Source organism: Typopeltis vanoorti, chromosome 13 (assembly GCF_054136105.1).
Source record: "Typopeltis vanoorti isolate ZY-2024b chromosome 13, IOZ_Tvanoo_1.0, whole genome shotgun sequence".
NCBI lineage: Eukaryota > Metazoa > Arthropoda > Arachnida > Uropygi > Thelyphonidae > Typopeltis > Typopeltis vanoorti.
The window spans coordinates 41511705-41538174 of NC_143561.1; the positions used below are offsets into that span (position 1 = coordinate 41511705).

At 35.9% G+C, this 26470-nt stretch overlaps 1 protein-coding gene and 1 non-coding gene across 3 annotated transcripts in view; both read left to right on the forward strand.

The window, feature by feature from the left end:
- The window catches only part of OSCP1 (Organic solute carrier partner 1), a 179864-nt gene that overhangs the window by 108545 nt on the left and 44849 nt on the right, over positions 1-26470 (forward strand). The window contains exons 6-7 of one of the 2 annotated variants that reach the window (XM_090402712.1): positions 4092-4220; positions 16221-16314. In XM_090402712.1, the coding sequence (XP_090258838.1) occupies positions 4092-4220; positions 16221-16314 (223 nt within the window). The remainder of the gene's footprint in view (positions 1-4091; positions 4221-16220; positions 16315-26470) is intronic. The other variant, XM_090402713.1, reaches the window with a different exon arrangement.
- On the forward strand, positions 20738-20819 carry TRNAS-UGA (transfer RNA serine (anticodon UGA)). Its single transcript has one exon. It is a non-coding gene; the product is annotated as a tRNA-Ser (tRNA).

A 26470-nucleotide genomic window follows, 5' to 3' on the forward strand; every position in this document is an offset into this window, starting at 1 on the left:
AAAAGATAAAAACAATGAAAATAGGCAGAAACATTGAAAATATGAACTGCATTGTGAATGGAGCACCTATAGAACAAGTAAAACATTTCAGCTACTTAGGCATGATTTTTAGTAAAGATGGTAAATTAAATATGAAAATAGACAATAGAATCAACAAAGTATGGTAGGAAGTCAAACAAATATATTTATATGGAATAAGAAAGAAATTATCCAAAACACTAAATTAGCTGTACAAGACAGTATTCAAGCCAGTTTTAACTTATGGATCTGAGACCTGGGTCAGAAGTAAAACACTTCACCAAAGACTATAGACCACAGATATGAGAGTCCTGAGGAAGATTAGGGGCATGAACAGATGGCATCAATGGCAATATCATATTAAAAATTAGGATATCAGGAAAGAACTTGACATTGTCAGCATATAGGAATGCGTTAGCAGAGCTAATCTCTGATGGTATGGTCACTTAAACAGAATGGGAGAGGAAAGATTAGCCAAACAAGTTTTTTCACTGCCAGGTTGGCAGGAAAAAGACCCAGAGAAAGACCAAGATATAGGTGGATTGATACAGTAAAAATTGTCTTAGAAGATAGAAATATAAGATCTGATAATGTTGGAGTCGTAACCGGTAAAAGACCGATGCAAAGCACACCTTGAGTGAGCTTAACTCAATATTAACTTATGCTACTTATACAGTACTCTTATGTTAACTTCCACAATCAAATTGTAATTATTTACATTGTCACAATTGACTACGAACAGAGACACGCTTGATGTGAATTGTTCAGAATTATTACATATCTATGTACTTTCAATGTATTGCATTTTTTATAATACTCATTCAGCATATTCCATTACACAAATCTTTTGTCCTCTTGCTTTCTACTGACTTGCTCCTGATTTCCCACGAAACTTCTTTGTCTGAGTCATCAATAATTCTGCACCCTCTTGAACCCTTAATTCAACAACGTGGCAGCAATGACTATACAAGTGGTTCCTATACTGGCGCTCTACAGCAGACGTCTCATGGTAGTGGACCCAGAGAAAAGACAGCAATGCAAGATAATTACTTGAAACAGCACATAACTGAAGGGACACATGGTGTGAGAGTGTTGGACCCGGAAATTGGTTCAGAGGATATATGCATAAGTAAGGTGTCCTCGTTAATTCCAGTTGGTGAGAGCGATCATGTGGTATTGACTTGGGAGGTTGCATTGTGGATTTTTCTGTTAAGAAGGAGTATATACGGAATTACGGGTTAGGCAATTATAACAAGCTTCGGAGTGAGCTTGCAGCCATCCCACGGCAGAACATATTGCAGGGGAAAAGATGTTAGCAGTGCATGGGATAAAATCAGCGGGTAATATCAGATTGTGTCCCCAGGGTCAGGAAGACAAACAAGGTAGGCGTTAGATGGATGAGTAGTGGTATCAAGCTTGATCTGTAAAAAAAAAAAAAATTTATGGAGAATGTACAAGGAGAAAGGCGATCCGTACACCCATGAGCAGTACAAGGCTCAAGCTAGGAAGGTTACCAGCATAGTAAGAAAAGCTAAATCAGATTATGAGAAGACCTTAGCCAATGAGATCAAGGGTAATCCCAAAGAGTGCTTCTGCTATGTGGCAAGTAAAAGGAAGAATGACTTCGGAAGGATAACTTTAGTGGGTGCAGATGGTATTGAGGTGACAAATTCAGATGTAATAATCGAGTTACCGAGTGATCACTTTTCAAAAGTCTAGCACCCAAGTGAGGATATCTCTGTACCTGTAGCAATAACTAATGTGAGAATTGAAGTTAAGAAATCAGAGGTATTTAATATATTGCAAAATTTAAATGCAAACACTGCTGTAGGTTTAGATGGAATATCAGCTCGGGTGTTGCGTGAATGTGCAAAGGAATTGTCAAACGGCTCATACTTGGTTATTTAACTTAAGGTTGAACTCTGGTATTGTCCCTAGAGTGGAAGGACACAAAGTAGTTCCTTTGCATAAAGCTGGCTCTACAACTGCGGTAGTTAATTACAGACCAATCATCATCTCGGGAGTGCTGGTAAAAGTGTTGGAAAAGTTGATTAAAGACAAAATTCAAGAATGGGTAGATCACGATATGATACTCTATAGGGGTCAACATGGTTTTGTTAAAGGTAGATCCTGCCTTAGCAATCTATTAACGTTTTATAATAGAATGACATCTGAGTTGGACAAAGGAAATGGCTACACAGTGCCATTTTTGCTAAGGCTTTTGACAGGATACCCCCATGGAACACTGTTATGCAAATTGGAGCAGATGGGAATGGATACTAAACTGGTGATATGGATAGGAGAATGGCTCAGGGAGAGATACCAGAAGGTGGTGTATGGAGGAGCAGAGTCCAGGATGAGGCAGGTGACCAGTGGTGTGCCTCAGGATTCTGTGCTTGGGCCATTGTTGTTTAATTTGTACATAAATGATATAGGAAATGGCTTGAGAGAAGATATTCAGTTGTTTACTGATAATGCAAAGTTGGGTAGCACAATAAAAAATCAAGCTGATGTTGAGAGTTTGCAGGATGATTTAAATAAGCTGGTAAAATGGGCAAAAGGTATGTGGAAAAGTGTAAGGTTATGCATTTTGGGATTAAAAGATTATCGGCTGTGTACTACATTGATGGAATGGTACTCCAAGAGGTTCATGAGGCTAGGGACTTAGGGGTGTTGATGGATAGGGAGATGAAGTTCAGGGGACACATTGCTAAGGTGTCCAAGATTACACATTGGATTACGTGGTTATTGAGGAACACACTAACATCCAGAGATAAAGAGGTTATTATTCCCCTTTATAAAGCATTGATACTTCCACATTTGGATTACTGTGCTCAGGTCTGGTCGCCTGGATTCCTTGAAGATGAGGAGGTTGTGGAGAGGATTCAGAGGAGAGTGAATAGGTTGGTGAGTGATGTAAAAAATGCTCCCTACATTGATAGATTGAGAGCTTGTGGATTATAGAGGTTGGTTGATAGGGGGAGAAGAAGGGGATATGATAGAGACATTTAAATTACTTAAAGGTTATTATAAGATTGATGCAGGGGAAATGTTTTAGCTGTGTGATAGTAATGGAAGAACAAGAGGTCATCCCTGGAAATTAAAGAAAAGTTTGGTTAGCAAGGGTGTGAGAACAAGGTTTTCGCCTGGAGGGTGGTGAATGAGTGGAATTCATTGCCAGACTCAGTTGTGAGTTCTTCATCTGTAAACGAATTCAAAACGAGATATGATAGATGTTGTTTTGCTAGTTTGGGTCTCCCACGATGAGTCTAATGACTCCATGGAGATACCCGTAATAATAATAATAATAATAAAAAACTTCAAGACACTTCTCTTTCGATGACCAAAGTGGATTTCACGTGGTGGTGGACCCAGGTAAGAGAAGGCTACGAAACCAAAGACGAAATCCTTCATGGCACTGGAGCTTTTAAAAGCCCAGACTTCACTTGCCGAAACTACCATATATGATCACGGGTCAACATCTGGACATGATGATGTCACACTTCACATATCTTTCAAAATTTCCATATATGGATGTGGATATACATCGTTACATAGTGATGTCATATTTCATGCCAAACAATAGTTCAACCAGGTCTTGTGATTAAGTTATTACATACAAGAGGATTTATTTTAAGAATACAAACAATGACATTTCTTTATGCGTAAGTTCTTTAGAAGAAAAAAAACGTAAAAACGAACATGATAAATTATTTATCATGTGAGATTTTACGGTCAGTCCTTCTTACCCAAATCGCTTTCTTTGGAATTAACTACTGCTTTTTTTTTTTTTTTTAAGTTTCCTACCTATTTAAAAAAAAAAAATTACAGACTCTAACCCTAAATTAAATTCAGCACCACGTAACAAGTTCACTCTGAAGTAATCCTTCTTTATGTGTAATTTCTAAGTTGAATAACATAATGTAATGTAATATAATTTTGTTTGATAACATATTTAAACATATCTTCAGGTATAGTAAAAATTTAAAAAAAAATAACTCTCAAATTGCAAAAATATAGTTCTGAAAGAATGCAATAATTGTTTTCTAAATTATGCTATTTTTTTAAACCAGAGTGTATGATACAGGATCGAATATTATATGTAAGAGTGAGTTCCATCTAGAAGCCAACTACCTTCCATCACTTCTTCCAGGATCATTACAACTAAATGGTGATAGAAAGACAAAACTTGGTACAAATATGTAGGTATAGTAATAAATAAAATGGTCACATGTTACTTTTTGAAACTATAATTGACAATTTTTGCCAAATGCTGTATTTTTTCATCATCATCATCCAATTCCTGACATATACTCTCAAGGGGTGTACAGGATATGATAGCATTATATGAAAAATTTACATCATTACCAACTTCCTATCTACAATTTTCCTCCAAATCAATCTGTTACATGTCAAGACATCAATATTATCAGATCTTAATTTCTATCTTCTAAGGCAATTTTTTACTGTATCAATCCACCTATATCTTGGTCTTCCTCTGGGTCTTTTTCCTGCCAACCTGGTAAAGAACACTTGTTTTGCTAATCTTTCCTCTCCCATTCTGTTTAAGTGACCGTACCACCTGAGATTAGCTCTGCTAACACATTCCTGGATGCTAACAAGGGCAAGTTCTTTCCTAATATCCTCGTTTTTAATATGATATTGCCATTGATTCCATCTGTTCACGTCCCTGAAGTCTCCAGTCTTTGGTCAAGTGTTTTATTTCTAACTCAAATCTCAGATCCATAAGTTAAAATTGGTTTGAACATTGTCTTGTATACAGCTAATTTAGTGTTTTGACCAATTTCTCTCTTATTCTGTATAAATTTATGCAGATGACTTCCCACAATACCGGCCTTGTTAATTCTGTTGTCTATTTCCATATTTAATTTCTGCAACAAACTGCAACAAAATTTCAGCTTTTTGTGTAGGAATTTCTACCCAAAACCAGCAGCAAGATTATTTCTGTATTCTCCTTACTCTTAAGATCTGGCATCCTGTAACTTTTTTTTTTTTTTCCAAAATCCAAGTTGACATTAAAGGGAAGATTTGGTAAATCACAGTTCCAAATTCAGTCCGAAGATATACTTGAAAAGTTCCAAACAAAACTTCTACAAGTTTTTGATAATAGCATGAATGTGGACTTTCTGTATAACAGGAAAAGTAGATAAACTGTTATTTTTGAAAAATATAATGTCAGAACTCTTTGCTTATATGTGATATATTTTATGCTTAAACTTTATTATTTTGAAAACTTTTTATCTTTTTCAGCTTAATATCTGAAGTAGACTCATTTTATGTGCTCAAAAAATTTAATACAAAAGAGAACATGTCAATAAGATTTAAAAAATGGTTTAAAATAATATTAGGTGAAGTAATATTATGTAATTAATCAAAATAAGGTTCTTGCAGAATTGATGCATTCTGATAAGATTAATTCAACTAGTATTAATAGCTTTGAATTATAAAATATAATGTAAATAATCTAGTCTGTATATTCTTAAGTGTTTCTCATCCAGGGGTAAAGAATGGTAAAGGTCTTTCCTGTCTGGAAACGTGGGTGTTTATCCTTGTCATAGCAGACAAATCAGCAAGAGAAACACACGCACACGTTAAGAGATACACATTGAGAGATTGCTTTCTCAGAAGAGGATGATCTCATTCCTGACAGACTGTCTTAGGATCGCAGTTATGCCTCTTAGACAGGCAGAGTGGGTTATATTTCCACTGATTAAACAACTGGGATATCTCACCTTTTGAGAAACCAGTCAACTTTGCTGTTTTCAAAATCATGGCTCTAGACCAGTGTTTCTCAAACTTTTTTCGACTACGGAACACTTCACAAATCCTGAAATTTTCATGGAACACCTTGGTTATTTTGTAATGTATAAATTAATAATTAATTGGTAATTTAGCTGATTTTTTTATTATCAATCAATAATTGATAATTCATTCTTGATTAATAATTAATTAACATCAATTAAACCATCATTAAATTAATTTGTGCTGACAAATTAATTTAAAAATGGCAAATTCCAGACCTTCTCGCAGAACACCTATTCATCTCCGCAGAACTCCAGTGTTCCGGAGAACACCGGTTGAGAACTACTGCTCTAGACAGATGGGCACCCATAATATTCTCTTTATCGAACTCCAAAAGATCCTTTATTTTTCTCATTGTGATCGACATTATTGATGATTACTGACCAGCAGCATTCTTAAGCAATTGCCTAGAACACGCATTCTTGGTCACATGTTGCCTAGAACACATGACCAAGTATTTTGCATATATGCTGCATAATTGACATTTATGTATGTCTGCATAAAGGTTTCTAATTCAGTGGCAAGTATGTGTAGTTAACTGGCATTCCTTAACTTTTCTCTCCAAGCCTATATCTATTTATAGTCCAACTTCAAAGTAACTTTTCCCCTTCTTTTGAATTTTATTTATTTATTTTTGAAACAGAATGCAAATTAGAACTGACCTAAGGTATATTTATATGGAGCTATGCTATTTTTAATGAAATTATTAATTTAATTAACCCACCTGCGATAGCCCTGTGATTTCCAATCTTTGGAGGAAGATTGTAATTAAAAAACTCATCCCAATGCAAGTACACACTAAGCTTCATCCAGTAGCTTCTTTTGGTTGAACTAAGCAGTTGTGTCCAAATGTTAATAAAGTCTAGTTATAATTATACAATTGTTATGTTGGAAAAAAAACATGTGAAATTAAAACTTTGCAAATCTAGTAACGCAATTGCTGAAATGGCAGAATGTGAGCAAGTTTCAAAATTTCAGTTTCCAAATCTAATGTAGAGAAACTATACTTTTGAATAAACAATTAGCTAAGTGATGCTTTCTTAGCATAATACGAGTCAAATCAATTTCAAAAACTAATTAAATACTTGAGTTCAGTTGAAGTACTGTTATCTTCTATTTTTTTTTTAAATTAAATATTTAATAACTATTAAACATGAGTGCACAACACCCGTGTAACTGAAATAATTCTTTAAGAATGGCCTAAATTTATCTTGTTGTATTGCTGTTGTTTGATATTGTGATTAGGCAACAAAATCCACAAGCAAGCAATGCACGTGTTTGTATAGACAAACAGAACTTTCTGTGTGCAACAATTGACCGAAGCGCTTAATTAAGGCTGTTCCTGACCCATACTTGCCAAACTATGTGCAGGGAATTGAAGAGGATCGGTATTGGCACTCAGCTGCCTATATGGAAACCACTGATTTCTGGGAAGAACCGGAAAGTTCGTCTACAGTGGCATCAGGAGCATTGCGACTGGACACTGGAAGACTGAAAAAGAGTCATGTGGTCCATTGTCACTGTACACCTGGTTCTGTACCGACGGTAGGCAGAGAGTTTGGTAGAAGCCCCATGAAGCAATGAAACCAGCCTGCCTTGTAAACACAACTCAGGGTTCTGGAGGTAGTATCATGGTTTGTGGCATGCTCTGTTGGTACAGAATGGCTCCCCTGATATTGCTGGAAGGTCAGGTATCCTCCAAGAAATATATGAACATTGTTGTCAATCAAGTCCATCCTGCAATGTTGACCTTTTTTATCCAGCAGGTGACAGTTGTTTCATGAATGACAATGTGCTATTGTGCAAGAATTTTTCAGCAGTGGTCCAGCGAGTATGACAATGGCTTCCACCATCTTCCATAGCCACTAGAAAGCCCAACCTCATTGAGAATATATTGGACATGTTAGAAAAAATAAATCCGGGAAGTAAAGTCCTTTTCTCAAATATGAGCCGGTAAAAAGATTGTCATGAATGTCTGGTATGTTATATATGTAGATGCAATCCAACATCTTGTGGAATCTATGCCAAATCATATATGTAATTCGGGCTAAAGGAGTTTCAGCACAGTATTAAATAAAAGTTTCTAATTCAGTGTCTTGTATGTGTAGAAAAGTATCTGTGGAAAGACCTGTAAAAATGACATAAGGCAGAAACAGATTGCCTGTGAGTAATTGCTTTTGTCTTTGGGTGATGGTACGGTGGTATCATTTTGTGTGTGTGTGTGTGTGTGTGTGTGTGTGTGTGTGTGTGTGTGTGTGTGTGTGTGTGTGTGTGTGTGAGAGAGAGAGATAAAAGTTAAAAGAATCCATTTCAGCATGAATTTATGTAATGCAAAGGATTTGGATAAGGAGAATAGAAGCAATAATATTTGTGAGAAAGAAGAAGAATCCTGCTTGGCAGTAGTACTAAAGGTGCCAGGCATGATAAGGGTAGGATTGGCTGAATGACAGGCATTCTTTTGAAAAAAGAGGTCTAGATGAGGTTATGATCTGTGATATCAAGAGGAGAGTTAACACTTGGAAGGAGAACTGGTTAAGAAAAGATCAGGAATGTTGGGAGGATCATGAACCGTATCTATTGGGTAACTAAATGATTTGCATTTTAGGTCATTACTAACAGCAGGGCCGTACTTATGCACAGGCACACAAGCTCTAGCTGGGCACCCCCAAAAATTAGGACCAATTTAAGGGACCCAAAACAGGAAGAGGGGTCCTGTAGCACTCTAGAGCCTTGGGCCCTGCCCACCTTGAGAAAAGTGTAAGTACAGCTTGGTCAGTGAAATTGGAAAAGGAAAACCAGTTGGAGTTGTAAGCCAAGGAAGATGATTGTTTGGATAGTTGGTTTGCAGAACATCATGTCTCGTGCATTAAAATATCAAAATTTGGAGAATGGTGAGAATGCTGACTAAAATTTCCTTGCCTTTAATGCAATGAAATTTTAGCCAGTAGAGATAAAAAAAAAATGTGGGAGTTATAGATTTGACAGTCTCAGGCATGGGATGTCAGAACACATGAATGTACAAGTACATGCTTTTGGCAGAAGGAGTTAAAGTTGGACAACTGGGATAAACAGTAGTTGTTATTACTGCAAGTCATGAACTAAAGAAGAATAAGTGGTTAGGATTGAGTCTATAAGTGGAGGTACATAATTTATTATTATTACATAGCACCTTAATGCAGTTCTAGGACTCATCACAGAAGGGCCACCTCGCTCTACACCAATCTGTTTTGTCTGACTACTACATGCATTGATCCACCTCATATGGTCACTACACTTAATACAGCTGCTCAACACTCATTTTGCTTTACAACTGCATTTTTATTTCTTAATTGCATGTATTTTCTGGCTGTTTTTTTGGGGGGAGGGGGGACCCTATAATCAAATTCCATGGCACTAGGTAACTCCAGTTGAGCAGCCCATATAAAGATTCTTTATTTCCTAAACTCAGTTCTTTCTAACTAAAGGACATTGTTATCGACTGACTTCTCTACAGAGGTTCTATATTTAGGCCACAAATGTTACTGAAATGCTTTATTTTTTGTCTAATTTTTTTTTTTTTTTTGTGTGTATGCGTATGTGTTATTGTAGGAAGATTTTTTTCATTTTACGGTACTACTGTAATTATTCATACTGTTTTCTTGATGTTGGAGAAAAGTTATATAGTACTTGCACTGCAGAGTGATAGAATCACAGACTTGGCACATATCAAGAGTACCCAGTTTCCTGGACACAGCATGACCTCATGGTTTCTTTGCATATCTTTATACTTAGATTCCTTTCAGATAGAAGGATCAAATAGAGTAAATGGAGCAATCACATGCTAGCTAGTTGGGAACCCTCTTGGTTACTATCAGGTTTGGTCCCATGTATTAACAGCCAAATTACAGAACAGGCAATATACCTTCAAATAGGGACATTCTGAGTATGATTAGCTTGTCCTGGAGGTCAAGTCTGACATTTGTCACTTCAAGCCTCCAGTAATCAAGACTGTGTTGCTTCACTAGGAAATAAAAATAATTTATTACCTCTGGAGGTAAGTTTGCATTTCCTCCAACTATTCAGGCATGCTTTTGTGGTAGCAATATTCACCAGATCTCATTTGTGGAAATAGGCTGCACCTGCAGGCAGGTTGAATTCATTGCGAAATTGATTGAATTGTTGAGAAAAACCTGTATGTTACACATCACCATCTCCTTAGTAGTCCATATTAATGGTCACAAATGGGATGGGATATAATGACTATAGCTCAGTTGCCTGTGACACCAAGCATTTAGGTTATCTAACTGCTTTTGTGTGTGTGTGGGGGGTTCACATAAATAAAGTAACTTGGTTGTACATAAATCTAATTAATACTATATAGAGAGCAATTAATCCTGTCTGCTTATTCTACTACCTATTAGTTTGAGTGTTTTGCAAAAAGAAAAAAAAGTAAAATCTCTTCCCCATCCCACCAGATGTTGGAAAAAGCCCTTTAAAAGTTTCTTCATAATTTGATCTAAAAAGCATCATACTAACTGAATTACATGAGTACTGAAATAGGAATATTAATAATCAAATTACAGGTATTTATCATACAAGAATTGCAGTTAAGCATTAAAAGTTTTATCGAGTAACAATTTGAGCAAGTAAAGGTTTCTTGACTTCGGTAAATAGTTAAGTCATTAGTATATATGAATCTATCATTAGAAATCCATTTACTAAGTGTAGCAATCAGAAGATTGCATTAAGATCAAAACAGAAGGTTTATGTGAATGTCATAGTTAGCTATTAGTTTAGAACCAGTAGCAATCTTCAATACACAGTTATCTCAGTCAGACTGTTAGAATAGAAAAACATGATTTTTGAGTGAGATCTACAGGTCATCTATTATAGTTCACTGTCTAGATGGTCAATTCAGATTAGTTTAGATCCTCATTGGTTGTTAGGTTGAAATGATTGAAAAACATTTTTATGTGACTGTTATCAATCATCTGTTGATGATTGATAACAGTCACAAGGTATTTACAGTCTGTTCCATTTAAAAAGCTTTTACAGTTGGCTCTGGCTCTCACTATAGCAAACTCATATAGACAACAGGAGTAGTTTATTTTATTATTCTCTTTTTTTATGTGACTCCCACCCACAAAAAGTGTAAACCTTTTTTTCTAAAGATTTTTCTGATTTTATTGATTTTTAAATTAAAAAAAATTTTTTTAATGTCTTTTTATTCATTTTTTACATGGTCTGGAAACCATGCTCTAGAGACCAAAACATGGAACTTTTTTCAAGTCACTTCAGGTCTCAAATAACAAGACAGTGGTCTCACTTCAGGTAATGCAATTCATCTCCCACATAAGGACAGTTGTAAACATCCATGCCCATGACAGGATTCGATCCACAGCCTGTTGGTGAAAGAGCAGATACCTGGCCAACTAGGATGGCAGTTATATTGGATAGTTTGCTATAGTGAATTTCATTTGAGGTAGCATTGTGCTTCTAGGGTTTTGGACAGGACTTTTTAGTTGTTTATTACATAATTATTCTTAACAAAAAGTTAGATTCTTATTTTTATCCTTTACACAAACACGAGCAAAGAAGTTCATAAAGTAACGTCATGACTAGGTTACTTGTATATAGTTGCAGATTACTTCTTATCAAATTGTACCAGTATTCTGTACACTTCCTTTTGAACATGTTACCATGCATTATTGGAAATGGTCACCACCAAACCTGTTTTGACCTTTATTGAGGTGAAAAAAGTAAATTGGTGTTTATCATAGGCCTAGAGTAGTCTAGGGGTGCAGAGCCCTATAGTATTAGGAGAAAGAAAAATATAGTAGGAGAGAGAGAAAAAGAAAAATAGATAAAGAAGCTGAGGCCTTTTTTTTTTTCTAAAAGGCCTCAGCTTCTTTATATCATCATATAGCCAAGGGCTATCTTTTTTTTTCCCTTTTTCACCAGTCTCATGCAGCTGAATAATCAAAAGACTGGAACTAAAATCAACTGGCCCAGTTTATTTGTTGTTAGCCTTTCCTAAGTTGATTTCCTTGAATTGGCCTACTCTGTCTAGAATTGCTACCAATCATCTATGGAGTTGAAGAAGTAAGCACACACTGAACTATGTGGATGGAGCAATGTGAAAAATCTCTCATAATACACAGAATTTTATCTTCCCTTGGTGAATATTGCATTAGTCTACACCACCTAACTAAAAATTTGATATCTCCAAGAGTGCTTCTTTCTAAATAATATCATCATACTGAATAATAAAATTTTCACAATACAATATTGTAAAGCATTTGTATGTCATATTGCTGGTTTTCAAAGTCATGCTTATTTCCTGAATTTCCATAAATGATATTTTATTTATTATTATTTTTATTATTATTATTATCCTAAGATCCCATGCATGGAGTCACAGACTTATCTAGGAGGTCACTTTCGTCATACACACACACACACACACACACACACACACACACACACACACACACACACACACACACACAGCTCATCATACCATACCTTTAACACATTCAAATTCTCTGCAGACACCACTTTCAGGCAATGCATTCCAATTATTCACAACTCTCCATGCAGAAAACCTGCTTCTCACTTGCTTACTCCCTTTCTTGCACCCTCCTTATACAGCTTCCAGGGAATGACCTCTTGTTCTCCCCAACTCTCCCACCATTTTATGAAAAACCTCTTCAACGTTAATCCTATAACAACCCCCCTTACCTACTTGTATGTCTCTATCATATCACCCCCTCTTCCTCCTATCCATTAGACACTGCAAATTGCATGGTCTCAACCTTTCTTCATATTCAACATTCCAGAGATCAGAAGCTATTTTGGTTGCCTATGGACCTCTCCAGCATCTCTTCATCCTTTTGAAAACCAGGTCACTAAATCTGTGCACAGCAGTCCATATGTGGCCTAATCAGAGTCGTATGCAATGGAACCAGAATCTCCTTACTTCTACAAGTCACTGTCCTCAGCATCATTACCAGAATTTGTTGTTGTCCTCACCATTTTGGTAATATGTCCCCAATTTTAGATCCTTATCCACCATCACTCCCCAGATCTCTTTCCTCCACCTCCAACAATATATTCCCACTAAAAGTAAATTCTACATTCCATCTTTGTTTCCAAATTTTAAAACCTTACATTTTGCATCATTGAACTGGTATCCCCACGCCCACGTCCATTCACTCAGTCTATTCAAGTCTTCTTGTAAGACCACAATATTTGCTCTATTCCTCATAGTTCATCCCAACTTTGCATCATCTGCAAACAACTGCATATCCCCACTTAAATGGATGATTTCATGTCCATTGTTGAAGGTGACCAGAAAATTGGTTGGGATTTTCACTTGAGATACTCTTTCTTATGTTATTCATATTACCCCATTTTGTGATTATCTGGATAGGGATTTCATTGCTGCTTTTTATATATTCCATTAGACATCTCTTGCTTTTCACTGTTCTAATTTTGCTTCCTACCATTACAGGAATTAATGTGCTATCTTGAAATGTAAAACCCTGGTTTCCATATCTTTAACTACAACTAAATATTTCCCCTCTGCTGTATGGTATGAAGGAATATATCTTATTTGCTCCTGCTACTCATTTTAAACCTTAGTTAATTCTTAAGTTTGCACCCTTCGAGGAACTGGTACCATTATCTCAGAAAAAAAAATGAAAACTCTGCATTTAGCTATAGAAAACCTATGAGTCACATGACTGAAGGTAAAAAAAAATCCTTTTAAGACTATTGCACTAGCAATACTGTAGCTGGATACTGTAATATTATGACCATGATGTAGCTAAAATACTGTAGTGCAGATCAATATTTTTAATGTTTATTTGAATAATTCACTGCGAGTGGTGAGGGCAACCACTAGCACCAGCAAAGTAAAATTAAAATATCAGAATAAAAAACAAAAGAAAAACTAAGTACTTATCTTGATAGAATTCTAAGGTGTCGTCAGTAGGAGCAAGACCTGTGGTGATACTGACAGTTAAATCAATGCATAAATCACATTTTCTGTATACAAGTAGAGCTATCTGGGTGTGACAGGGATGGGAACAATATTTGACAAAAGTTATGGCTGATTGCTTTGGCAAACACTCTTGCCCAAGTATTAAACTTGCAATGCAAGTCTACTGCTTTTGGCTCTTTTGAAATTACTTTTGGATGGACTGATAGTTCTTCTTGCAGCTGTTTTGGACTTTGGTACAAGCAGTAAAAGAAGATGGATTTCTTGATGAAAGTTTGTGTTATACTCAGTTTTTCGTTTGTACATTCTTAGATGAACCAAAGCTTTGATAGGGGGATTGCAGTTTACGGTGGAATGGGATATTTGACTCGTCTGACCTCTATCTCTGGTACTGGATTTGTGTGTGTGCTCACATGTAAATCCATAAGGAGACTTCAGTATATATATATATATATATATATATATGAAATATGTTGTGAATGGAGTGTCTGAAACTGCTGTAATAACTTAATGGCGCACTAGGAAATCAGTTTGTCAGTCAGATAATTAAAGGGTTAATTTACTGAAGGCACTACCCAGTACTGTACTAGAATTCAGTTGGCACACAAATCTACTTCTATCTTGTCTTGTCAGGTGTCATCTCCTTTCAAGAGGTTGACTGACTACCATGAGCTTCCACCATGTATGGTTTTGTGCTTCTCTCTCTCTTACATTCTTCATGAGACAAATAGGTCCAGTCCTTGATATTTCCCATCTAGTCTGTTCTTTGTCTTCTTCCTTTTCCTTGTCATTCCTTCTAAAAGGTTTTTAGTAGGGATTCATGCCTTAATATGTGACTAAGATAAGTGGTTTTCCTTTGCTTAATGGTTTTCAACAGAGCCCTTTCTTCTCCAGTCATCTCTAATATCTCTAAAATGGTTTTTTTTGGCAGTCCATGGGAATCTAAGGATTTTTCTGAGAATCCACAATTCAAAGGCTTTTAGTTTATTTTCACAATATTTTGATATTATGAAAATAAACATGAAAATTTGAACAGCCTAATTCTTGTTTTTGTGTGAATTTCCCTTGAGGTCAGAATGTTTTTCATGCTAATGAAAGTTAATCTAGCAATTTCTATCCTCCTTAATATTTCCTTATCTCACTTTCCATTCTCGGTAATTAGTTGACCCAAATATATATAACTCTGTACTTGATCTAAAGTATTTCCTCTGATATTTATATTGGGTATTTTCCCTTTTTTCACTTATTTTTAGTGTCTCTTTTAGTAGGTTTTGAAGATCTTTTTTGTTTTCAGCCAGCAGTACCACATCATCTGCATATCTTAAGTTGTTTATATTTCTGCCTCCTATGTGGACTCCTTTAAATTCTGCTAATTCTTGGAAAATATTTTCAGTATAGAGGTTGAACAATATAGGAGAAAGAACACAGCCTTGTCTGACACCCTTCTTTACTGGGAATTCCACCAGTGTTTCTCCTGCAATTTTTATTGAGGCTGTTTGCTCCTAATATACCATCATTTTGTATTTTGGTTTAAGCCAATAAGAATACAATTAATGTTAGTAATGATGTAAATACCCCCTTTAGAGTACATGGCAGGAATTTGATGATGATGATGATGATGATGATGCTCCTAATATAGATTTATGAGTAATCTGGTATCTTCGCCATCTACTTCTAATTTTTTTATATATTCTATCAGTTGTTCATGTTATATATTGTCAGAGGCCTTTATATAGTGAATAAAACATAAGTAGACTTCTTTCTGCTTCTCCAGATATCTTTCTATAATAGTTCTAACATTGAATCTACTTCAAGGGTTGATTAATTGAAGGTTATGTTATTTGAAGGTTAGATAATTGAGAGATCACTCTATTGAAGTTTAGGGTGGAATGAGATAGTTAACTTGTCTGACCTGTATCTCTGGTATTGGATTTGTGTGTGTGTGTGTGTGTGTGTGTGTGTGTGTGTGTGTGTGTGTGTGTGTGTGTGTGTGTGTGTGTGTGTGTGTGTGTGTGTGTGTGTGTGCGCGCGCGCGCACGGATGTGCTCACGCTCACATGTAAATCCATAAGAAGGCTTCAGTATATATGTGAAACATGTTGTGAATGGATGTCTGAAACTGCTGTAATTACTTAATTATCTGACTGCACTAGAAAATCAGTTTCAAGCCAGATAATTAAAGGTTAATATACTGAAGGCACAGTTTCACAGTGCTGTACTAGAAGTCAGTTGGCACACTAATCTACTTCAAAGGTTGGTTAATTGAAGATTCTGTTATTTGAAGGTTAGATAATTGAGAGATCACTCTATCTTAGCTAATGAATTTATTATTTGATTAATAAAAAATTTCCTTTTTATTTGATACACCTCCTGTTTGCTTATTGAGGATTACATTTCAGATACCAATCTAGTAAAAATGATTTGACCACCCATGAAGAAATTGCAGCTTCACCATTTATGCCACATACTTTTCATGACCAGTGTGAACATTTTGTAAGTAGCATTTCTGTAATGTAAAGACAATGAAATATTGAAATTAGTTATTCAGGATTTTATAACAGTTGATTAAGAAACAGAAATATTTTGCATTTTCAAATAAGTTACTGTAATACAATGAACATTCACAATGTCCTGTAGTCCCTGTGTTATCAAAGCTGTACCAGTGTTATATGTATTATATACCATGAATATGTATGTATTTATTAGATGATAAGACATATCTGAAGTTTTATTAACATTAAAGGAATATTTAATATTTAATTAGTGTTTAATTAAATAAAATAAATAAATATTTATAAAGATAAATTTACAAAAATTTTCATTAGTACAGTTTTATTTACTTCATAATATGCTCTCTAAAAAGTCATCATCATCGATTTCCTAATATGTATCCCAAGGAATATTCAGGTGACTATTATAGCACTACATGATTAAGGTTACATTATTATTAATCTCCTATCAACAGCTTTCCTCCAAATCAATCTATTACTTGTGAGCATTCCAATATTGTCATATCTAACATTTCACGCTTCTAAGACATTTCTGACTGAATCAATCCACCTAGATCGTGGTCTTTCTCTGGGTCTCTTTCCTGTCATCTTGTCATCAAATAGCTATTATGCTAACCTTTTCTTACCCATTCTATTTAAGTGGCCATACCAGATTACCTCTGCTGACACATTCTTAAATGCTAATAATGTCAAGTTCCTTTCTAATATCTTCATTTTTAATATGATTCTGCCATTGATGCCATCAGTTCACTCATCTAATTTTTCTCAGAACCCTCATATCTGTGGTCTCTAGTCTTCGATTAAGTTCTTTATTTCTAACCCAACTCTCAGAACCATAACTTAAAACTTGTTTGAAAACTGTCTTGTATACTGCTAGCTTGGTGTTTTGGCTGATTGCTCTCTTATTCCATATTATTTCCTGTGACTGCTTCCTGCAAGCTATCTCCTGAAGAGCTCAGGAGACAGCTTTCAGGTGTAGCATGGAATAAGGAGTTAGCTGAAAAAGAGATCAATGCAGCTTGGGGGATTTTCAAAAACTTTTCAATAACAAAAGTGTATTTCAATGTCTAAGTGTATTCCAATTCTCCTGAAGAGCTCAGGAGACAGCTTGTGGGTGTAGCATGGAATGAGGAGTTAGCTGGAAAAGAGATCATTGCAGCTTGGGGGATTTTCAAAAACTATCTAGTAGATGCAATGTCTAAATGTATTCCAAGGGTGAGAAGGTTAAATAAGGTAGGTGTGAGATGGATGAATAAAGAGATTAAGCATGTATATCTAAGTGCATTCCAAGGGTGAGAAGGTTAAATAAGGTAGGTTGAGATGGATGAATAAAGAGATTAAGCATGTGATACAGAGAAAGAGGGCATTGTGGAGGCAGCATAAGAGAAGTGGAAATATCCAATTCCATGAGGTCTACAAAGATCAGGCAAGGAGGGTGACTTGGTTGGTGAGGGTAGCTAAAGAGAGAGGCATGAACAGCAGTTAGCTAATGAAGCCAAAAAGAATCCTAAGGAATTATTTTGATATATAGCCAGCAAAAGAAAGAATGATTATGGAAGGATGACAGTGATAGGAGAAAATGGTATAAAGACAGCTGTTGCAGAATGTGTGGTGGAGGTACTTAATGAGCAATTCATAAAGGTCTTTCAATCTTGTGAATATGACTTCATGAAGAGACTGACTGTAAGTGAGCAAGAGGTGTATGGGGAGTTGAGTAAACTAGATGTTAATAAAGCTGTGGGACTTGATAATATATCACCATGTATTCTGAAGGAATGTGTCAAAGAGTTGACACCTGTCTTGACATATTTTTTTAATATGAGTCTTGCACTCAGTCAAGTCCCTAAGGAGTGGAAAGAGGGCAAGATTGTGCCACTTCATAAAGGAGGTGATCGAACTCAAGCATCAAACTATAGGCCTAATCTGTGTGTGTGTGTCAGGTGTTGTTGGTTAAGTTGTTGGAGAAACTTGTGAGAACTAGGATCCAGAGTTGGGTTGACAACAATGGTATTATCTTTGATGGACAGCATGGATTTGCTAAAGGGAGGTCATGTTTTAGTAATCTACTTACTTATTACAATAAAGTGACTGCTTCCTTGGACAGAGGAGAAGGATACACAGTAATATACTTGGATTTCTCAAAGGCTTTTGATAGAGTACCTCATGATAAATTGATAATCAAAGTAGAGCAGATGGGGGTTGGATATTAGATTAGTGCATTGGATTGGAGACTGGCTATCTGATAGGTATCAACAAGTTGTGTATGGGGGGGGAGCGATATCCAGGAAAAGGAGTCACTAGTGGAGCGCCTCAGGGGTCTGTTTTGGGGCCATTACTATTTAACTTGTATATTAACGATATAGGCGAAGATTTGGATGGAGATATTCAGTTGTTTGCAGATGATGCAAAGTTGAGATGAACCATGAAGAGTAGTGAAGATGTTGTGGCCTTGTAAGAAGACTTGAATAAGTTGAATGATTGGGCACAGAAATGGAGATGTGAGTTCAATGTTGCCAAATGTAAGGTTTTAAAATTTGGAAAAGAAAGATGGGATGTATAATTTATGCTTGGTGAGGATATATTGTTGGAGGTGGAGGAAATAAGAGATCTGGGGGTGATAGTGGATAAGGATCTGAAATTTAGGAGACACATATCCAAAATTGTGAAGACAACACAAAGGCTTCTGGGAATGATGCGAAGGACACTGACTTGTAGAAGTAGGGAGATTCTTGTTCCATTGTATAAGGCTTTGGTTAGGCCACACATGGACTATTGTGCCCAGATTTGGTCACCTGGTTTTCAGAAGGATGAAGAGATGTTGGAAAGGGTCCAAAGGCGATTGACTAAAGTAGTTTCTGACCTCTGGAATGTCGAATATGAGGAAAGATTGAGATGTAATTTGCAGTGTCTGGTGGACAGGAAGAAGAGGGGAGATATGATAGAGACCTACAAGTTCATAAGGGGTTGTTATAGGATCAATACTGGAGAAGTTCTACAGAAAATAGTGGGAGATCAAGGGAGAACCAGAGGTCATCCCTGGAAACTGTATAAAGAGGGTGTGAGTAGGGGAGCGAGGGGCAGGGTTTTTTGTGCAGAGTTGTGAATGATTGGAATGCCTTGCCTGAGAGTGTAGTGTCTGCAAGGAGTTTGAATGTGTTCAAGGCATGGTATGATGAGCTGTGTGTGTGTGTGTGTGTGTGTGTGATAAAAGGACCTCCCAGATGAGGCTTTGACTCCATGAGGTCTTAAGGTAATAATAATAATAATAATAATAATAATAATAATTTATTCAGCTGGCTACTCAACACACCAACAATGCTCATTCTGTTATCTATTTTCAGATTCAACTTGCCATCTTCACTAAAAACTATGCTTAAATAGCTGAAATATTTACTTGTTCTCTAGGATTTCCATTCAGAATGCAGCTGAAGTTTTCTATGATCTTGCCTATTTTCATAGTTTTGGTCTTTTTATTGCTGGTTTTACTCCTTGGTATAAAGAGGGTGTGAGTAGGGGATATATTGTTTGCAGATTTTTTTTTTCATTTATTTTTATTTTTCTTTCATTATCCTTGTATACATTCAATATTGCATGTAGTAAAATATTAGGTATATTTATTCTTTGTAATGTATCAAACAGTATATATATTTTTAATTTGTCAAATGCATTTTCATAATCTATAAACAAAAGATGAGTTTCTGAATTAAATCCTCTTCTTTTCTCTATAACTAGTTTTTTTTTAAAAAAAGAAAAAAACTGCACCCATTGTAGAGCATCCTTTTCTAAATACATTTTGACATTCTAATAATATTTTTTTCACTGTATCTTTTCAATTTTTCATTAAATATCTACTATTAAATTAAATTCTACTATCCATTTTGTAACATTATTCAATAAACTAATACCTTTGTAATTAGCTGGTTTTCTTTTATTCCCTTTTTTTTTTAATATAGATATTACTATACTTGTATTCTATTTTATTGGTATTTATCCATTTGTATATATTTTATTTAAATGAGTCTTTGGACTCCCTGGAGATGTCAAGTAATAATAATAATAATAATTTCTGATGAAATTTTTTCACACACACAGCAACTAATGAATGCCAGCTAGTGTATTCCTGTATGCTTTCTGGTGAGTTTTACGAATCTTTCATAGATTATACATTCGACTTTGAAATAATGCTGGATTTAATATCCACTTGATTTATATAAATATGCATCACCGAACTGAAGCCTTTTGTCTCTTTATTTTAGTAAATACAGTTCAGAGTTTATCCCATCTTCTCCATCTGATTTACCATTTGTTATTTTACTTAGTTTGTTTTTGTTTACCTAGGTTGTCCAGTAATTCTTTCATTGCTATTATATCATTTAGAGTATTTTGTAAGTTTCTGATGCAAATGCGCAGTCATGGCTGAGTGGTTAAAGTGATGGACTTGAAAACCATTGGGGTTTCCTCGCGTAGGTTTGAATCCTACTGACTGTATACAGTTTTTTTTTTTGGAGGGCAGTGACACTAATGGTTTTGAAAGCATATGGTGTGAGGCAGAGGTGGGCAAGACAGGATATTTAGTGGGTGGGGGGGGGGGTTGCTACAAGCCAAGGAGCACAGAGGTTGAGGAGCAGGAGATGTTTAGGCAGTTGTGCTCGGCATGTGCAAGAAGAATGATTGCTATGCGAGATTTTAACTATGGTAGTATAAATTGGGAAGAGGAAAATGCATGTAGTAATAAGGGAATGGAATTTCTAGAAGGGAAGAGGAAAATGCATGTAGTAATAAGGGAATGGAATTTCTAGAATTCCTGAAGGGACAAGTGTTTTAGGCAACATGTAATAGAAGGAACATGAAGTTCAAGAGTTTTGGATTTGGTCATAGCATCAGAAGAGCTGATTATAATTGAGAGGGCATCTCTTCCCCTAGTTGGAGAGAGTGACCATGTGGTTTTGACTTGGAAGATGGATAGACATGCAGGAGTATCAAAGAGAAGGATATATATATATATGGAATTATAAAGTGGGTGATTATAATAGTCTTCAATATCAACTTGGGGCAGTTCCATGGAGGGAGGAATTGGAAGAGCGAGATATTATTAGTCTTGGGAAATTATGAAGGAATATTTGTTAGCAGCCATAGTAAGCCAAGAGTGAAGAAGAGGGCACAATGAGGAGAAATGATTCTGGAAGAATGGCATTATTGGATAAAAATGGGAATAGAGTGACTGATGCAGAAGACATAGTGGAGTTTTTCAATGAGCACTTTATTGGAGTATTTCATCCTGGAGAAGTAGGTTTTAATACTAGAGGGATAGGGCAGGTTTGAGATTTAGAGGTGCAAGAGGTGAGTGTGTCTGAAATTCTGAGTAGTCTGGATGTCAATAAAGTTGTGGGATTGGATGGAAAATTTCACCACAGGTTTTGAGAGAATATGCTAAAGAACTGACAGCTCTGTTGACCTGGGTTTTCAATGAAAGTCTTGCTACAGGAATAGAAGGAAGGTAAGATAGTGACATTGCATAAGGGTGGTTTCAGACTGTAAGTGTCAAATTATAGACCAGATGTGTTTAATTTCATCAGTAGTTGTTAAGATCTTGGAGAAATTAGTGAGGAACCATAACCAGCATTGGGCAGATGAGGGTAATGTTATTGTGAGAGTCAACATGGATTTGTTAAGGGGTGCTCTTGCTTGAGTAATATGATTGCCTTTTATAATAATGAGACAAGAGTGGTTGATGAGGAAAAGGCATATACTGCCATTTTTTTTTTGGATTTTGAAAAGGCATTTGACAGGGTGCCACATGATAAGCTGATATTTAAGTTGTAGCACATGGGTTTAGATGTCAGGTTAGTCAACTGGATTCAGGATTGGCTATCTGATATGTATCAGAGAGTTGCGTATGGTGGGGCAATACAAGGAGGCAGAAGGTTGCAAGTGGGGTAACCACAGGGCTCAATAGTCTTCGTAGCTCATTCGGTATAGACAAAGATCATTGGTTGGAAAGACTTGGGTTTAGTTCCTTTATCTGGTCTCTTTCTACTAAAGGCGAGTTAGCTGTTCGCATAAGGAGGTAAAGGGTTTTTCACCTGGAAATTTGGGTGTTTTTTGTCCCTTAGAACAGGCAAACCGGCCTGTGAACACACATGGATCTACAGTCATAAAAATACATACTTAATTCCTCATAAGGAGGGCTCGACCAGTCCTAAGGGATAGTTGAGTTAAGGGGGGGGGGAGAACCACACGAATAAAATAAAAAAAACAGGGCTCAGTTCTGAGACCTGTTTTTTTTTTTTTTTTGTTGTTTTTTTCTCTGTTGAAGGAGCTGTAGTGGAGGAAGTAGGGGAGACAAGAGATCTGAGGGTGATTGATAGAAACCTGAAATTCAGGGAATATATAGCAAAGGTGATGAAGGTAACTCAGAGGATTGCTGCAATACTGAGAAGCACACTGACCTGCAGGGATAAAAGAGTTGTCATTCCATTGTATAAAGCCCTGATCAGACCATACTTGGACTATTGTTCTCAGATTTGGTCCCCAGGATTTGAAGGGGATAAATTAACTCTGGAAAGGATACAGAGGCAGATAACAATGATGGTTTCAGGACTTTACGATGTTGGTATGAGGATCAGCTGAGGGAATTTGGACTGCAGAGTTTGGTAGATAGAAGAAGGAAAGGTGATATGATTGAGACTTTTAAACTGTTGAGAGGTAGTTGCAGGGTTGATGCTGGGGAGGTCCTTTGCTTAGCGGGACAAGGGGGCCATCCCTGAAAGTTACAAGGAGAAGCTGTGAGCGGGAGGGTGAGGAGTGGTTTTTTTGCATGGAGGGTGGTTGAACCATGGAATGCATTTGCCTGATAGAGTGGTGAGAGCATGAATGGTAAATGACTTCAGCAAGTGGTATGATAGACTTTGTGTTTTCTAGACTTACCAATATTATAATAATAATAATATTTTTTTTATGTTAACATTATCTGGGGGCATCTTGTCATAGGCCTTTTCAGATTTACAAAATTTAATTACAGATCCTTGTTATATTCCCATGATTTCTCAACTATTTGTCTTAAAGTGAAAATCTGATCCTGACAACCTGTTTGACCTGAACCCAGCTTGTTCTTCTCCAAGTTTCTTTTTTACAATTTTTCTCAGCCTCTTTTCAAGTAGGCTTGCATAAATCTTACCTGGAATGCTCAGTAACAAAATTCCTCTGTAATTCTCATATTCAGATTTATTCCATTTTTTATAGATGGGTACTATGAGCACTACTCTAGTCAACTGGAATTCTACCCTCTTACCAGTCCTTCTGAATTATGCAGTGTAGTCAATGTATAACTTTTATACCTCCATATTTTAGCAGTTCTGGTTGAATATCTTTTACTCCAGCTGCCTTTCCATATTTCAGGTTTGTGATAGCTTTTTCTACTTCAAGTACAGATATTTATATTCCTGTTGAGTGTCTTCTACCACCCTGCTATTATTGCTCATTTCATTTAGCAATCTTTCAAAGTAATTACTCCATACATCAAGAATATCTTTATCCTCTGTTTTCATGTTCCCTTTATTATCTCTAATTTCTTTTTCAGTACTGAGCATTTTCAATAATCTCCAGAATATTATACTACCTTCCTGGTATTTATTGTCTATGCTCTTACCAAAGTCTTTCCATTACTTGTTTAGCAAATTTTACTCAATGCTTTGCTTTCTTACATGTTTCTTGGTTTCTGTAAGAGCACAAGGTGACTTACTTGCCAGGAACTTTCGATATTCTTTCTTCTTTCCTTGACTTCCTCTTTAAATTCCTGAGTCCATAACGGAGTTCTGATTTTTCTATCCTTGCAGATTACTTCACCACATGCCTCTCTGGCTGAATCACTCAAAGTTTTCTTTAGGGTTTGCCACTGAATCTCCAAGGTTAGGTCTTGTTTTCAAATTCTTTCAGTTTTTCTTAAATAATATGTGTGTATTTGAGTCTAGAATTCACGTTTGATAGCTGTTCAACTTTGATTAGTTTCAAAACTTTCTTACACATCCTTCTTTTCAATATGAAGTTCAATTTTATTTTGCTTAACACTAAATGGTGATCACTTCCTATTTCAAATCCTCTGTGCACTCTTGTTCTGAACTAGTGGGAAAATATCACTGTCAACAATAATATAGTCAACGAGACTTTTTTTATTCCTTGCATCTTCACTCCATGTGGATTTGTGTGCATTTTTATGTTGGAGTAATAACTAGTCCATGTCCTCAGCAGAAATATAGCAGGTACTTACCATCATCATTATTAGCATTCCTCTTTTCTCTATGTTTTTTTCCCAAACATTCTTATATGTCTGGTAATAATTTCCTACTCTGTTTGGATCTCCAACAAGGACGAACTTTTCCTTTTTCATTGTGTCAACTGCCTTGTGTAATGTCTCAAAAAATTCCTCCATTTCTTTCTTATTAGAACTTTTTGTGGCACCATAAGCACAAATAAGTTTCACTGTCCAGTTTACCATTTTGATATTAGTCCACATAACTATACTTGATATTGTCTGCCATTCAAGAAGAATTCTCAGATTTAGTGTTTAATATTATAGCAACTCCTTCTTTTCCATGATTGTTATTTCCTGAATATAACATCTCATATTTGTTGCTTAGAAAGATCTTACCTGTTTTTTTGTCTTCTTTGTTTCGGTAACACCTATTATGTCGATCTCATACTTATTCAATTCTTCTGCTAGTTCCATTTCTTTTCCATTGATGCTTCTTATGTTGATGTTGCCAATCTTGGACTCTGCCAATGTTGAGTTGGAGTTTGGGTTTATTCCAGTAGCTGACTTTTCGTTGTTTGCCCTGGTTCCCTGGTGAAAACAGTGGGGAGGCCTTGTTTAACCAGGTGATACCTCAGCCAGCATGAGATTCTGTCATGTTGTACCATCATTTTGAGTATGGTTTAAGCCAATAAGAATATAATTTGGTTGGCTAAATCTCAAAAATTGCCAGCCTATCCTCATTAATTCATATCTAGGTAGATAGTAAACAGGTTGCACCACGAGAAAGTGAGGATTGGACATCAGGTTGGAAGCCCTGGTCACTTCTCTGCATTCCCCAAAAGATTCTCAGTTATCCTTCCTTGACTTTTAAGCACCTCACTTCCTTGCCTGAAAATAACATCCTATACTTAATATTTAGTAAGATCTCAACTCAGTAATGTCAATTATTTCCATGTGGTACTTTACCAATTCTTCTGCAAGTTCGATTTCCTTTCCATTAATACTCCTTATATTGATGATTTCTATCTTCTGATGTTGAGTTTACTCTTCTTCTTCTTCTTCTAGATGTTGAGTTAGAACTTGTTCCAGTAGTTGAATTTTCATCGATCGCACCAGGTGAGGATTAGACATTAGGTCAGAAGCACCAGTTGGTTCTCTGCATTCCTGAAAGGCAATGTTGAGGTCTCCTCCCAGTTATTTGGCTTTGACCTTTAAGCAACCTCTCTAGAAAAAGTCACACAAAAAAGACCCCACCTAATCTCCACCCTCATGGCAATTAAACAAATAAATTACTCCCAATTCCTCTCAAGACAGCCAGCTTTATTACATTTATCTGTTAAATGAATCTGCTATTTATCAGCACACACATAACAATGTTTTCATTTTCTGCCATCTGATAACAATTTCTTCAAAATAATCAACACAATATCATTTGCACTCTTGATTTGTAATGTATATTGCATGTTTTTTAGCTTTCTTTTTTATTTCTTATTTTTTTCTTAAATTTTTGATTAATTCATTTTGTTTATTTATATTTCATTCTTGCCATTTCATATTTTTACTTGTTGGTTCTTTATGTTTAACAATTTTCTAATTACATACTTATTTTTTGGCACAATTTTAAACTCAACACTATATACCAAAATCATCCTAACTTCCAAGATAGCCAGCATGGGCGAATATTCCAGGTGTGCTAGGTGTGCAGTAATCATCCACGAAATATCAATATTACTGATATTATATTTTTGCATTTATTTCCGTTAAAGACTTCCCTAATTGTTTCCTGGCTTTGCATGATTCCTAAAATTAAACACAATATACTAATGCTTCATGAAGAAGGCACTTTTTAATGCATAAATATTGCATCACATTCGCATTAAGAGCCCAG